At 34.0% G+C, this 17,381-nt stretch overlaps 1 protein-coding gene across 3 annotated transcripts in view; it reads right to left on the reverse strand.

Annotated features, from left to right (window-relative positions):
- Nucleotides 1-17,381, reverse strand: part of RELCH (RAB11 binding and LisH domain, coiled-coil and HEAT repeat containing) — a 121,923-nt gene that overhangs the window by 100,990 nt on the left and 3,552 nt on the right. For all 3 annotated transcript variants that reach the window (XR_014326703.1, XM_082853356.1, XM_082853355.1), the window contains exon 2: nt 2,295-2,384. Coding sequence is in view for 2 of the 3 variants with exons in the window: in XM_082853356.1 (XP_082709482.1) it covers nt 2,295-2,384 (90 nt within the window). In the remaining variant the exon portion in view is untranslated. The remainder of the gene's footprint in view (nt 1-2,294; nt 2,385-17,381) is intronic.

Consider the following 17,381-nt stretch of genomic DNA (forward strand, 5'->3'; position numbering starts at 1 on the left):
TTCTGTTTTACATTGATATATAGATTCATTGGTATTATTTTTTAGACTCCACATATAAGTGACACCACATAGTATTTCTTTCTCAAGACAGCATATATTTATACATTAGCATTATATAGTAAGCAAAAATTACTTTATCTCCCCAAACTTAGAGATAAGAGTATAATCTTTAGATTAAAAATATAAGGTCAAAACTACCAAATATTTAAAATATTCACTCTTAGTTATGCTTAGTTATAACATATTGCTTAATTATAACATCTTGCTTCTATATCATTGTTCCCCCTAATTAGAAATACTAAAATACCTAAATACTGAGAATAATGATGAATCTCTTAAATTTTACTAAGTCTAAAATTTAGGTTTTCAAACAAAAATTAAAGGAAAGAAAATAATTATGTGGTCTATTTCTGGGTAGAAGTTATTTTCTGATACATAACCATCTGAACAACAATACAATATACAAAACTAAATATATTTGGTTAGTCTCTAATAAACCAAAATACCATGCATTTAATACTTAACATATAACAGAAAACACAGAATAGCTAACATTTACTATATAATTAAATATAACAATGCCACTTAACAAATGATATAATTAGTAGGATAAGTCTGTCCTAAAATTATTCAAATAATTCCCATTTGATTTGCTAATTTTCAGACAGTACTGATGTGATTTCTTTTTTGATACAGCTTTCAATTAATAATGCTTATGACTAAATCATGACTTGATATATGGAGCTGCATTAAACTCTTCCAATGTCTTCTCCATTCAATTGATAATGCTATTGTTCTCACTGCTGAATCCTCTCTTAGTCTCTGTTGAACTAAAAACAATTACATCATTTTTTTCCCCTAACTCAGGGAAGAGATTAGGGAAAGAGAGATTTTTTAAACATTCAATAGCTCTATTCTTGAGTTATAAATGAAAACCACATATTGGAATGTCATTTTAACCAGGTCAAACCTCATCCTTCATGCTAAGAGGTAGCATACAGTGCAGTCAGTTGTGGGCTCTGCTGCTGGGTTATCTGCGTTCAAGTCTTAGCTCTGCCACTAAAGTCTTAATAATCTCTGAGTGCCTCAGTTTCTTGGGGAGGGGAGGATGATGATAATTCTATAACTCAAAGAGTTAATATACATTTACAACAGTGTCCAGAATGGAGCAAGTGCTATATAAAAATTAGCACTCACTTTTATTCATAATGACTATGACAGGCAAACATTTGGTAGGTTTTAACAAACTTGTCCCAGTAAATGGAAGAAAAATATTTCCCTCACAGGCTCCCATCTGTCCCACGTGGCATCCTTCCTGTGCCAGGTGTGCCCACCATTCTGGTGGATTAAAATACCTAACTGATGTCTGTCTGCTTCCCATCTATCTCAGAGTCAACGTCCTATGAAAATTACAATTCCAATAAGACATTCAAAAATTACTTCAATAACAGACAGCCACAGCCTTGAAGCACCAGAAAAGTACCAGTCACTTGACACCTGAGGAGCCAGAGCTGCTACACTGGTAAATCCCAGGGTGGACCCCCAGAAGAATCCAACTGGCCTCATTTGATGTGGGCAGAACACAGAGGGTACAAATTGGTTTTCTGAAGTCCCTACAGATCCAGTGGTGATGCCTAAAAGGCAGAAATGGTGGGAGGATGGAGAGGGGAAGGAGATTGGAATGAGAAACCAAGCAACTAATAAGGATGTTGGCCTTCTTTTTGGAATGGGCAAGGTCCTGGAGGCCCCTGATGGACCAAGCATTAACCCTTTATTTTCTGGAAAACAGGCAAGTCAAGAGAAGTTTCTGGAGAGATGCAGTGATGGCCAGGGAGCATCCAGGGAACAAGCAAAGTTTTATTCACCAACCAGCATAGAAGTCTTTAAACCAATTTTAACAATCAGTAGAGCTGTATTGGTATATAACACATGAATATTACTCAGCCCTGGTTTGGAGGATAAAAGGAATGAGGAGGCCAATGACCAACTAACTTTGTACTAAACCATGGCTAACTTAAACCTCTTTTACACCAGTTGTATAACTACATGGTTGTAAACTACTGGCTACAAGCAGAACTCAGCAAACTGTAGGTGTGCATAACCAAAAATTCACTGGAAAGAGCAGTTGGGGGCTGGGATGTTCCCTTCAGCCAATAAATTAGTAACATAACTTTGTATAATAACTATATCAATATATTCACATATCAAATTATAGAAAGAAGAGAATTCTTCAAGTCATTTTATTATTTCTAGAATGTCAAAAAATCCAAATCTGTCTTTACAATCTTACTCACCTGCCACTCTCTCATCCGTTTCCCTGTTACCATCATCTGAATATCTTGCAAAGTCTAAAGAATCAAGGGTACTGATGCTCCCAGCTCGATCTGTAATAAACCAAAAAAAAATAGAATTAAACAGATTTTTATTTAACTGCCAAAATAAGGGATTGGAAATCAATTAGCTAAGATTTTTTTTTTCCAGTGAATAAACTGTGACTCTAAGATACAGGAATTCTATTAAAACAATAAGGTAAAAATGCTCATACCAATTAAGCTACTTTGAAGTAACTCATGTTTCCCTGCCCAGATCTCTAACTAACTCCTGAATAATGGACACACAGGATATAATGCAAGCCCAGCTAAGGACAACAAAACTGTAAACAGTTTGAATTTTATTCCAAGTACAATGGAAAACAACAAAAACACATACATTTTTGGAAAATCATTTTGGCTGCTGTAAGGAAAGTGATTTGTAGAGAGACCAGTTAAGAGGCTACTATGTAAATCAATTACACTTTAATATAAAATAACAATTTTTAAAAAAGAGGCTATTAGAGTCATGTAGGTGAGAGATGATCACATTTGGCCTAGAATAGAGGCAGTAGAAATGTGAGAAGTGGTCAGGGTTATTTTTTGATGTAGAACCAACATATCCTGGTAGTGAAATGGATGTGGGTTTAAGTAAAAGAAAGTAAACAAGATAATTCCTAAAGACTTCATTTATTGAATTTGTAATATGGGATGCAAAAGGCAAATGAAGGGGTTTCAAGAGTTCTGTGTTTTAAGTGCATGGTGGTAGTGGGGAGTGTCCCTAGCTTTTGCCAGATTTTTAAGTGTCCCTAAACAGAAAAACACGATGTAAACATTCTCACTTAAAGGAAGAAATCAATGCTGATACTCACTAAAGGAGATCTAGCTAGCTAATGCAAAGAAGGGACAAATGAGAGGCTAGGTCAACTCATTCTATTAAATCACGCTACTTACATAGTGTCTACTGTTTATATATTGCTCTAAGGAATAGATTATCTGTGTTTAGAAAGCACAGTCTGGACAAATGAATGCAAGTTACAGAAATAAAGATTTGAACTCCACGTAGGGCTCCCTCACCTCCTTTTAAAACAATTAGTACATGCCAATAATTGAAATGGTTGACTCTTCAAATACAGCTACGTCATTATCAATGTACCACTTATCTTTAAATTCCTATTAAGTGAAATTCTATATATAGTACTCTTCTGAGAACACTGTGTTTCTATTCACAGAAGCATTTAATTCCCCTGCAATTTAATTATATCTGATAAATAACAACTTGCTATTAACTTAAGTTTTAAGACAGCAAAAACAAATAACAGAAAATCAAGTATTACAGTACCATTCATTAGAGCATAATTTATTTTAAGCATAAACCAAGAAACACCAAATAACAATAGTAACCACAGAAATCTAGAAAGTTCATATTAAATATAGGCTGAACTCAGGAACATTACTCAGCAATTAAAAAAAAACTATTGAGATATATGCCACAACATGACTGAATCTCAATGCTTTATGCTGAATGATAGAAGCCTTACAGAGAGTATATAATGTATAATTTCATTTATATGAACTCTTAGAATAGGCAGTAGTAATTTATGGTAGAAAAAAATCATTATAGTGGTTCTTGGAGTGGGGGGCTGAAAGGGGTGGGGACTGACTGACCGGGAAGGAGCATGAGGGAACTTTCTGGGGGTGACAGTAATGTTCTATATATTGACAGGAGTTTGGGTTATCATGAACTGTTAAGTATGATGTTGGTTGTTGATTCTGGATAAATATTTTTCTATTATGTTAAGTATCTATCTAATGTTAGTTTTCTAAGTGTTTTCTAGTATTTTCAATCACACATACAAGCCTAGGTTAGAGTATTTTCAATCACACATACAGGCCTAGGTTAGAGCCTATTTGATCACCATATATTATTCCTCCATTATACTGTTACTATTTCTCTAAAAGTTTCAAAGAAATCATCTATGCAATAGGAAGAGTTCTTGGGGAAAGCAAACACTGCTTAATTTTTGACTTGGTATTATTATGGCCATTGAAAAATATATTCTAATTATTTTTTTTAGTTCCAAGCCAACAATTTTATATTCTCCAAGAAAAAAAGTTCTAATGTCTTTTTAACTAACAATAACTATAGTATCATAAAAGTAAAAAAGAAATCTCCTAATTTATTAAAATTTATTCCATGTCAGAAAAAAATTATAGAAGGAAGTAATTTTAACTTTGATGGGGCTAACGTATAACAGATTTTGTACATAAAATGTACTTTGGAATTTAAGACTAATAGGTAATATTACAGCTCCTAGACAAATATGCACAATTCTTTTCCAGGGCAAGCACATGCCTTTCCAAATACTCTAATATAAAAGAGGAAGAGTTTGGAAAAATTAGCCTCTTTTATTAAGAAAGAAGCTACTACCACTTTCTAATATAAAGTATATCACAAAGCCTTTCTTCAAATTCCAAGATTGTGTAACTTCTTAGTAATTCACTTTACAACTCAGAAACCGAATGATCAGGGACTTTCATCATAGTTGGCAAACAAGTAAAACCTGTATGTCAGTTTTACTAGGTCTGAAAACTAAAACCATTATACACAGTGTGACTATAAGGCATGCAGACTGATTTTATAAATCACATATGAGAGTAGTCTTATTTATATATACATTTAATCTTTTAGTACTAATGACAGAAGGTAACTTTTACGATAGTTAAAAAAATGAGTTTCAGACCCTTGAAAAGGTATCTTTCATGGAAATTATATAGCACTTTAAAAGCTAAGTGTACCAGGAAAATTGATCAGCTCCTGACTGGTAAAGAGCATTGGTTAATTCAGTGAACATTTAGTGAACAACTATAATGTACCAGGTTACTGACAGGAAGCTACAATAAAATATTGAATAATAATTTTTAAAGGTTATAGATATAACTGACTCCAAGAAGTAGAGTTAAAATTTTTCAATACATACTCCTCTCTATACTGCTTGAATTTTTTTATTTGTGCTTTGGTATTTTTTCCCCAAACACAGTTAATACCTTTTATGATATGGGCATTTTATAATTAAAAATTCACAAAAGTACCCAGTTCACAGTTAAAGAATAGGAAGAAAAATAATGTCAAGCAATTAGCTTTAAATTCCAATTTGTTTAGTAAAGATCGTTTACTGAACCATGCCTGTGTCATGATAAGTAACAAAGAAAGAAGTATATAAATTTAATAAACAGAAAGATAACAAATTTACCTTAAAAGTAATTATATCTAAATCTGAGGTCATGCATAAACACTTTAATATGTATCCACTTAAATTAAAAATGGATCTTAGGAATCTGTCAATGGCAAAACATTTATATTTTCTGATCCTCAGTTCTTCTCTAATGCTGGGACTCACTTCACTGACCCCTATGTTCAAAATATTTGAGAGCTAGAGGGAATCTTAGAGATAGTCCAACCCCTCCATCAACCCCAGTTTGATGAGAAAACTGAACCGTGTATTCATTCAATGCATATTTACTAATCCATGGTAGGGAGTAGAAAGATAAAATTCAGTAAGACTTGGTTCTTGCCTTAATAAGTTTATAAACCACTGTAGTTTCGTGCTGTAAACAGATAACGATAATAAAGTTAGACTACTTTATGTTAAAGGTTAAGCAAACTAATCTGTGAGCAAGCTAGGGGTACAATGTAAGTCTCCCAGTTTGCAGTCCACTGTCTTTTCTGTCACAAGATTACACTGAGTTAAATGTCAAATCAAAAGACTTAAACTTAGGAAGAGACTTGAACACTGAAATTTTATTGACAAACTATTCACTGAAATTAAAATTTCTATAATGCTGGATGATTTTACCATATGAACAGCTATCAGGTTAAAAGGAAGATTATTATTAATAACAGCATTAGTTATTATATTGAAGATTTTCTGACCACTTATTCTGTGCCAGATATTTTTCGTAGATAACCTTATTTAACCTTCGTGACAGCCCCCTGCAAGAGGAGTCATTACCTTCCATATTTTACAGTAAAGGAAACAGAGACTGTCCCAGAGATACGCAGGTAGGAAGTAGCAGAGTAAAAATATGAACTCAAGCTCTCTGATGCCAAAGCCTGAGCTCTAAACTGTTAGTTCCCTTGAACAATATGTAAAAGCATGCAGGTTCAGATCTCCTAGATTCCAGCTAAGTTGGGCTTGATACCGTGAAAGGCCTCAGAAAGATCAGCCTGGACTCAACTTTCCTCAGGCTATACAGGGAAAGCTAATTTCACACGGAATATTCCAAACTTACATATTTATAGGATCCCATTACCTAAAGATCATTTCTTTAACATAACATCATTTTTTCAAAGCCTTATTTGCCAGGCACAATATTACGCACTGGTGACAGAAAGATAAATAAAATATGGTCTCTTTTCTATACGCATGCTAAATAAACATTTATATATTGCCTACTTTAGGCATTTGTGCCAGGTGTGAAAGAAGTCAGAGATATATGAGACAGGAACTCCAACAAACAACTTAAGAAAAAATCCAGTCAGCTAAAACATTAACATATACAAAAATTTCAGTAACACTAACACAGTCACAAGTTTCCATATAATTAATCTCCATAAGTGAGACAGACAAAAAATACCACAAGTTCAGGGGATTTAGAGATCACTATGTGCTGGAGAAGCTTCAGGGAGAGGAAGGAACATAAACTGGACCTTCCCTTAAGGATATACAGAATCTGGAAAAAACAAAAGGAGGATGGGGGAAAAGAATTCCAAGAGAAGGAAAAATAATATGGCCAAAGGCACTGAGATAGGAATATATAAAACATGTTCAAGGGACATTGAGTAAACAATGTGAGTACACCAATGGTTGGTATATGACAACAGGGTTGAAAAGGTAGGAAGAAGCAAAATTACAGGGAGAACTTTATGATGCACACTTATAATAACATATTTCAAAGTCATTTTTATCATATACTATGCAAAAATGGGACAAAATAAAATTCCTAAAAAGAATTAAATTCTTGTTTCTGCAATATATAATTTTGCTAATAAAAAAAGAGTTCAAAAAAGTTGCCTTGGACAGCAGAAAGCAATGTTAAAAGGTTTTAGCCGCAGTGACAGGAATGAATAGCTTTTAAAATCAATTAAGAATAAGGATGGAGGAGAAGTTTAAAGGCACAGGAACCAGTTATAAGGCTAAAACTGAGGGTCCAGATAGATGTAAGCTAAAGGCCTGAACTAAGGCAGCACACAAGCACAGGGCTGATGGATGGTTAGAAAGAACATAGACAATACGATGACACTACCTTGAGCAATCTAAGCCACCTAACCAGGACCAGCTGGTTTCAAAAACAAATGAACACCATTTCTTACTGCTGGGGAGTTTTGAAATAATAGGTGGGAATATCTGGAAGAAGGTTACACCCATGATGGCAACTGGGGTCTCCTCCTTGAGGCTTAGCCATGTTCCATGTCTAGACCAGAAACTTAGATGTAACCATGCAGCAAAGCTTCAAGACTGAAAAAGAGAGTACATGCTAATCCAACCTTGGCAGATTTCCTTAGAATTTCATTCAGCAGATTATTCACCTCTGTCTTGATGTGGTGCTACAGTTTATCACTTTATTTTTTAAATGATCAATATTATACTACCTGACTTGCCTTCTGCATTAAAACGACTGGCTACTCTGAGTTAATAAGATATACTCTGAATGAGTTATTAAGATACTTTGCCTGACCATACACTAAAATGATTTAAGAATATTTGCTTAACTGTGCTTTAAAATTGACAGAACAGTAGTTGTGGTGTAATGGAAAGAATGCAGACTTGGAAGTTAGTGATCTGGTTTGGAATCCCAGCCTTGCCACTTAAGACATGATATGTGGTAAAATATAAAAGGGCATACAAAGAAAAGGTAAGCCCATCTCCCAACCACCAATCACCCTCTGTGACGACAATCATTGTTTAGACTCTTCTGTATATATCCTTTCAGAAATATCCTAGGCATAGGCCAATTTCTCCCTTTTTGTATGTAAATGGAAAAACACAAATACCTGAATAAATTAGCCTGCATCCTAATTTATTCAATTTATCATATATCTTGGTGATCATTCCACATCAGCACATATAGATCGTTTTTTTTAATTAGCCAATCCCCTACTGTTGGACAGTCAGGTTGTTTTCAATCTTTGATACCTTTACTTGTAGAATATATGAAAAAAACCTAGGTTCAGTAGTAATGCAGACAAGCTTGTCTATAATAAATTATAGAAATGGAATTGGATATTAAGGAATATGTATTTTATGTTATTTTTTTAGGAATATGTATTTTAAAAATATGATTGATATCACCAAATTATTCTCAAAAGAGTATCCTACCAACAGTACATAAGTATACATTTTACTTTCCGACCTTTGTGTCACACACATTTGATCAAAACTGCATTCAGAAGACAATACTGTTTATAGAAAAAAAATCTGTTAGGAAGAGTTCAGTAAGACTGTAGATTCAAAAATCACCCATCAATACAGGCTACCTATTTGATATGGACATCTTATTAGAAGGTTTAGGAGACAAAAATTCTTACTGCTGTAACTTATTAAAGGGTACAAAATGCAAATATTAAACATTAAGAACAATAATAAAATGTGACTAGAGATTTTGGTGATACATTCATAACTCATCATCCCACCTTATATTCTTTGGTCAACGCTCCTTACTCACATATCCATCCCTGAAGAAAAAAATAAGCTTCCCATGATTGTAAAGAATGCCTACAATCAAGAGCTACTCTTACCTAGAAAAATTAGAAACTTTAAGGCTGTTGCTAGGTACTTTTCTAACAGTAATTCTATTTCGGTACAGATATACATCAACAGAATAGTTACAAAACTCCTCATACGATGCAATAAAAAGCTATTGGTACAGTTTTGTTCACTTGAAACATGTCAAATGTATCTTAAAAGAGATTTGTGTCAACATTATACTAAGAATTATTAACTGATTCTGAAGATTTCCCTTCCAGATAAAACTGATCCTCAAGGTTACAAATGGCAACAGGAGACCGAGAATAGAGAAACTGGTACATATGTACCAATAGTTTGTGAGCAAAGAATGACATTTTTTTGCTGTTATTTTGTGCAAATTTAATTAATAGATGACACAAGACAGATATTCAATATAAGGTAACAAAAAAGGTAGACATATACCAAACACATATGCAGAAATAACTTACTATGCAAAATTCATTCTCTGGGTTCATATACCAGAAAGAAGATGGTATTTCATGTCACTAAAAACACCAAACTCAATTTACACTGCACAGTTATAGGATTAGGTGCCAATTAAGGGTGGAATAGTGGAGTTATAACTCCCACTACAAATTTTTCTTGTTTTACCGGAATTTACTACATGCAAATTTTGACAAAAATACTTTAAAATGCTTTACTTTAAATTACTTTAAAGAAAAGTACACCACCTGATATGAACAACTGCTAACAGTTTGCAATTTAAAAAGAAATAATACCTTAAAGTTCATGTCCCTAATGTTTCCCTCCTCAAGGGCAATCACAGTAATGGATTTGGTGTGACTCTAGTTGATGCCTTTATATCTATAATACATATACAAGTACCCACAAATAATATACAGTATTGTTTTATGTGTTTGAAAATTTAAATAATGGTATAGAACTGTAATGCTCCACAACAGATCTGAGATCTGATTAAAGGCTGCTAAGATTTCCATTTCATGAATATACCATAACTAATGTTTCCATTATGTATGGCCAAGAGGACTGTTTCCAACCTTGTACACACCTCGTTACACACCTTCATAAGTTCCAAATACTTACACGTGGAAAAGCTGGGTTGAAGGGTGTGCACATCTTCAACTTTCCTAGATTTTATCAAAATATTCTTCAAAGTAGTTGTATCGACACTTCTACTGGTAGCACAAGAGTGCCTGCTTCCTCCATATCAGGAATACTAAGAGTTGTCAGACATCTTCATTTTTGCCAAAAGGCTGGGTATTGTGAAATGCATTTCCCTGATTACTAGTGAATTTGAGCAACTTTTTATTGGTTTGCTTCTTTTTGAATTACCTATTTTTATCCTTTGCCTATTTTTCATTAGGTTATTTTTCCTTCTCTTAATTTATAGGCATTCTATACAGATTCTAAATTTGAAATACTTTTTGACTGTTATATGTATATGGCAAATATGTACTCCTAGTCTGTGGCTTGTCTTTTACTTTATGTTAGCTTTTTACATACAGGAATTTTAATTTTGATACAAATATATCAATCTCTTACTTTAAAGTGTACAATTTTTATGTCTAAGAAATCCTCACCTCAAGGTCATAAATATGTTTTAATATTTTCTTCCAAAAGTTTTCAAGTTCCATTTCCCACATTTAGTATTTTAATTCATTTGGAGACTTTGTTTCCGTGTGTGTGTATGTGTATGGTAGGAGGTAAAGAAATAATTTCCCTCTAGAAGGAGAAAAATTTATTGAATAGCCTACCCTTCCCGCACTGATTTGACTCTTTTTCCTATACAAGACTCCTTGAGCTTGTTTCTGGTCTGTAATCTCTTTCTTACTTCACTCTGTCTACCTCTGCTCTTCTTTGCTTTTAAAGTACTTGTTCTGTAGATGGCAACATATATTGATTTTTTTAAAACTATTATTAAGTTCCAAAACAAAAATAAATAAAGGGAAAAAAAACCTTTTCTGGCCATCCATTAGTTATAAAATTGAGTAAGTAACCATTGTCTAAGAAGAACACAAAAAGAAATTATATTTAAAAATAACTTACATGAATGTGATTAAACACATCTGTGAAAATGTAGGTACAATGCCTTTACAGACATAAAATACAATGCATTAACTGTACGGTAGTAGGTTTTAATGAACCATTACAAAATCCTAAATCCAATGTTTGCCTTTTCATAATTTATTTTACACTTATACAGACTTACTGCAAATGATAATAAATATTAATTCAGCTGACTCTCACAACAGCTCTATGAGGTAGGTACCGTTATTCTCATTTTTAGATGAAGAGACTGAGGCATTGAGAGATTAAGTTACTTATTCAAAGTCACAGGATAAAAAAGTAGCAGAAACAGGATCCAAGCCAGGTAGTCTGACTCCAAACTGTGCTCTTAACTCACTATGCTATACAGCTTTTTCCCTTAAAATGAGCAGACTTCTTTGATCTAATTTATGGTGGCTACTCAAAAAGAAATGCCATCAAACTTTCCTGTGAATTTCAAGTACAAATGTTCCCAGTATGTTTTTTAAACGATTATTTTAATTAGGATGCCATATACCCATTAGTCCCATTTAATCCTACAAATTAGTACTAGCAGACATCACCTATTGTTCTCAGTCTTTTATCATCAGCAAATCTGATCTAGTTTTCCCTCATCGCTTCATATATTTTTTCTTATAAAAGAAAGAAGTAACTATAAAATGAGTTTTTGAAGTCCTCTCACATATATACCCTCATGTAAACTTCATGAAAACCCTATAACTAGCAGTGGACAGAAATGATTACTATGCTTTACACAGAATAAGAAGGCTCTAGGGCTTCCCTGGTGGCGCAGTGGTTGAGAGTCCGCCTGCCAATGCAGGGGACACGGGTTCGTGCCCCGGTCTGGGAGGATCCCACATGCCGCGGAGCGGCTGGGCCCGTGAGCCATGGCCGCTGAGCCTGCGCGTCCGGAGCCTGTGCTCCGCAACGGGAGAGGCCACGACAGTGAGAGGCCCGCGTACCGCAAAAAAAAAAAAAAAAAAAGAAGGCTCTGTAAGTGGCAGAGCAGAACTGAGGATCAGATATCAATACTACAAGTTGAGTGGTCTTCAAAAAATAGGCCAAGGGCGTCCCTGGTGGCGCAGTGGTTGAGAGTCCGCCTGCCAATGCAGGGGACACGGGTTCGAGCCCTGGTCTGAGAAGATCCCACATGCTGCGGAGCAACTGGGCCTGTGAGCCACAATTACTGAGCCTGCGCGTCTGGAGCCTGTGCTCCGCAACAAGAGAGGCTGCGATAGTGAGAGGTCCGCGCACCGCAATGAAGAGTGGCCCCTGCTTGTCACAACTAGAGAAAGCCCTCACACAGAAACGAAGACCCAACACAGCCATAAATAAATAAATAAAATTTTTTTTAAAAAATGGGCCAAGTTCAAAAGTATAGATGATATAGACTGGCACAGACCTACTGTTGTTTTTATCAGTTATGCATCTTTCCACGGCTACTCTTTTACCAAGCCCATATTTCTCTATTTTATTCATACCAGTGTGAGAGATCTGTCATGTAGCTTGCTATAATCCAAATATATCAGCTCTAGGACAGTCTTCTTGATCCTGTTATAGTTAAGTGTTACCTTTTGCTGAATCTTAGTAAATACCATTGCTGTATTCAATTATATCAGGTATTCATTTCTCAGAAATCTGAAGAATCTATTTTTAAAGTGAATTAGACAATTTACATTCAACTTGTTCAGATTTCCTGGGCAGATGTTCTTAGTTTGTAGAAAACATACGCATATGTGGAATCAGAGAGTTATCATGCTCCAGTGAAATGGGGGCCAGCAACCAGTTTAAAAATTAATTGGAGGGAGGGAGCCGCAAGAGGGAAGAGATATGGAGATATATGTATAACTGATTCACTTTGTTATAAAGCAGAAACTAACACACCATTGTAAAGCAATTATACTCCAATAAAGATGTTAAAAAAAATTAATTGCAGGTAAACACAATGTTCACTGCAGCACTATTTATAATAGCCAGGACATGGAAGCAACCTAAGTGTCCATCAACAGATGAATGGATAAAGAAGATGTGGCACATATATACAATGGAATATTACTCGGCCATAAAAAGAAATGAAATTGAGTTATTTGTAGTGAGGTAGATAGACCTAGAGTCTGTCATACAGAGTGAAGTAAGTCAGAAAGAGAAAAACAAATACCCTATGCTAACACAAAGATATGGAATCTAAAAAAAAAAAAAAAAATTGGTTCTAATGAACCTAGGGGCAGGACAGGAATAAAGATGCAGACGTAGAGAATGGACTTGAGGACATGGGGAGGGGGAAGGGTAAGCTGTGATGAAGTGAAAGAGTAGCATTGACATATATACACTACCAAATGTAAAACAGATAGCTAGTGGGAAGCAGCTGCATAGCACAGGGAGATTAGCTTGGTGCTTTGTGACCACCTAGAGGGGTGGGATAGGGAGGGTGGAAGGGAGGCACAAGAGGGAGGGGATATGGGGATATATGTATACGTATAGCTGATTCACTTTGTTATAGAGCAGAAACTAACACAACACTGTAAAGCAATTACACTCCAATAAAGATGTTAAAAAAAATTAATTGCAGGTACAAATTTCCAATTTTAAGATAAACAAGTCTTGGGGATGGAATGTACAGCATAGTGACCATAGTTAACAAGACTGTTTTGTGTATTTGAAAGTTGCTCAGAGAGTAGATCTTAGAAGTTCTCATACAGGAAAAAAAATTGTAACTTTGTGTGGTGATGGTTGCTAACGAAACTTACTGTGGTAATCATTTCACAATATAGACATATATCAAATCATTATGCTGGACACCTAAAACTAACAAAATGTCATATGACAATTAGATCTCAAAAAAAGTTAATTGTAATATTGAAACAAACACTCATACGATAAGCGAGTTGAAGTAGATCAATCCAAAACTAATGCAAAACCCCCAAAAATCAACCAAAGAGGAGCTGTGTTCAAATTATGGCCAAACAGCAAAACATAATTCACTTAAGCATCAACAAGTATGTTTTTAGTATAAATAATTTAGAAACCACATTTTATCATCAACTCTCACAGTACTTATAGGTAGAAGCCAATAAAAACAACTACCTGAAAGAAAAAAAATAGGCTATTAATATTTAAGACCCATCTCAATCGATATTTGTAATTTAGATATAAGTAGACTGTATTTTTAGATCAAGGTAAGTGTTCTTTTTCAGTTAATCATCCTAAAACCATGGGAGTTAAGGGGGTGGGCACAATTAAAAGCCATCATATAAAAACAAATTAACCGAATTTAGTTTTTGACCTAAATATACTAAACAAAATGAAAATTACACTAATCCTGGAACGTTTTTTCCAACAAATGTTTTTAAAAAAACAAGCAAAGAAACAGATAAGCATACATTCTGAAGATCACCCCTAAAGTAGAAAGTGTAAGTTTAATTTTTGACGGAAATAGGGCCTGTTTCCCCTGATTAATGCCCCTATCTTGCTTCCTTTTAAACTATGTACCACAATGGCTTGAAACATCATACTGCATTTTAAAATCTCTTTATTAATTGGTGAGCCAGATAATGGTAAGCATGTTCCCAGACGATGTTTTAAACAAGGCAAAACATAAAATAAACATTATCTTCTCTTTACCCTCACTTTCTTGCCTCTCCATCAAGAACATAAACTCAACGACATACACTAAACTTCTCTTGGATTCCTACAATCCTTAGTTGATCACAGTTTAATAAATGTATTGATCAATGTAAAATATTGAATACCAACTATACTCTTCACTGTTCTAGGCAACGAAAATATCTGACTAATTTTCCACAAGAATTAATCAGTTTGAAGCTACTGAAATGCATAGGCAAAAAAATGACAGTCATGTAAGCGATAAATTTAGGAATCTATATGGTCCAGACAATAGTAGGAAGTCTCATTCAGCTAAAAGCAGTGAACCTAATAAATTTTAGAAATATACTCTTGATACTCTCCTGTTAGAAGCCAGAGGAAGCACTAAACCCAATTCCAACCTAACAGGGAGGAACTACTGTACTTTGTAAAGCAGAAGAGATGGGAACTCTGGAAGACGGTAATCATACAGCACAGGTGATACTAAGAAAGGAACAGAGCACAGTGAGATATGTACTGTTTCAGAGTTTTGAGAAAAGATAGGCAAGGTTATGAAACAGAAAATTTTAAAAAGGAGAAAGATGACTCAAGAAGTCTGTAGGCTCACAAGTTAAATTATTAAATTCAATCATAAATGCCTCCTGATAAGCAGCCTTATAAAAATTTGAAAGGATGATAAATACAGAATAAAAGAAATTCATCATTGAAAGGCATAAGTTATTTGACCACCTACTGTCTCTACAAAGAACTGGCTCATCCTAAGCAATTACAGTCTAATTTTGATTAGAACTCTAAGGCTTAGAGTGGAACCAGCATTCCTCCAGATAAGATACTACAATCTGTTCAGTGCTAATCAATGGCATTGGCACAACTTTTATCTTGCAATCTAATTGGAAAGCAAAACAATTACCAAATCGGCTCAACTGGCAAAAATACAGGGAAAAATATATAATTAATGTGTGTGTATATTCAACCAAGTAAAACGAAATACAAAAGATCTAATTAGTTTAACAAATGGATCTAGTAGGAACATCACAATGATGCTGCAACAATTTATCAAACACTGAGACTTCATTAGAGCTCATTTTAAATTCTTCTACTGAAAACATCAAAATTATAAAGCTATAATTCTTTTAATTTTTGAATGTTTTATAAATATAGACTACTCTTCTAATCAAGAAAAAAGATTAAATATAGTATGAAGACTTCTTACAGTATTTTAAAACCACCACTATACTAGTATTAACCGAGGTCAACAGACTTTTGGGTAAACGATTTAGTAAATCTTACAAAATTAAATTGCTTTTAGACATCTTTAAAGAAAACTACTTTTGACTATACATGTATTATTCTGAAGTTTTATGAATTTTCAGATCAGACACACATCAAAAAATACATAAAAACAAATAAAAATAATTTAATGTTTTAGATAATCATACTATCAATCTTTATACTCTTTATAATTAACCAAAAAGTACTTATTGAGTATTATAAAGTCATAACCGAACTAGCAACAGCTGACATGCTAGAACTGAACATAGAGGACCTTAAAACAGACAGTAGTCTGGTCCTAAAGAAGGATTCATCCTCAGAATCTCTAAAACAGAATTTGTGTGATTAGGAGCTTAGTTAAAATCTTCAAAACATGGTACTAACCACAGTTTTACAGACTTCTTTTAGCATTTATCTATTTTCTGACTGTATTAAGACATTTAAATGCACTGATATTTTGACATACACAATGCACTTGCATTTAAGCTATACTAAAGTTTGTGCTATAAATATCTGCACATTTATAGGAGGAATATTTAAGAAATATTTCTTCTTTTTATGATGCCATCATAGGCCTAAATTTAAAAGCTAAAACTATAAAACTTCTAGAAGAAAATACACAAGAAAATTGTTGCAACCTTAGGATAGGCAAATATTTCTTATTTAGGACACAAAGAGCACAAATCATTAAGGAATAAACCCAGTTAACTGGACTTGATAAAATTAAAAACCTTTGTTCATAAGACCCATTATTAAAAAATGAAAAGGCAAACCATACTGGGAGAAAAAATTTGCAAAACACATACTTGATAAAGGACGTGGGTCCAGAATATAGGAAGAACTATAACTCAATAACAAGCTGGGAAGAGACATTTCACAAAAGATACATTAATGGCAATACACACACACACACACACACACACACACACCCAATGGCAAAAAGCTCAGAAGAAATAGCTCAGCATCACTAGCCCTCAATGAAATACCACAGCACTCTCACTAGAATGAGTTAAATAAAAAGTCTGAAAATACCAAGTGTTTGGGGGATGTATAGAAATTGAAACTCTCACACACTGGTGATGGAAATATTAAATGATACAACCATTTTGTAAAAACAGTTTGACCGTTTCTTACAAATTTAAATATATACTAAGTATATGACCCAGGAATTCTATTCCTAGGTATTACCCAAAAGAAATGAAAACATATGTCCAGGCAAAACTTATACAAGAATGTTCATGGCAGCTTTATTCATGCAGGCCAAAAATGGAAAAAACACAAATGGCTAACAGATGAATGGATAAACCAAAAAAGGAATGAACTATTAATACACATAAAAACATTATTTGGATAAATTTCAAAAACATTTTACTGAGCAAAG

This window comes from Leucopleurus acutus (genome assembly GCF_964270905.1).
Source record: "Leucopleurus acutus genome assembly, chromosome: 13".
NCBI lineage: Eukaryota > Metazoa > Chordata > Mammalia > Artiodactyla > Delphinidae > Leucopleurus > Leucopleurus acutus.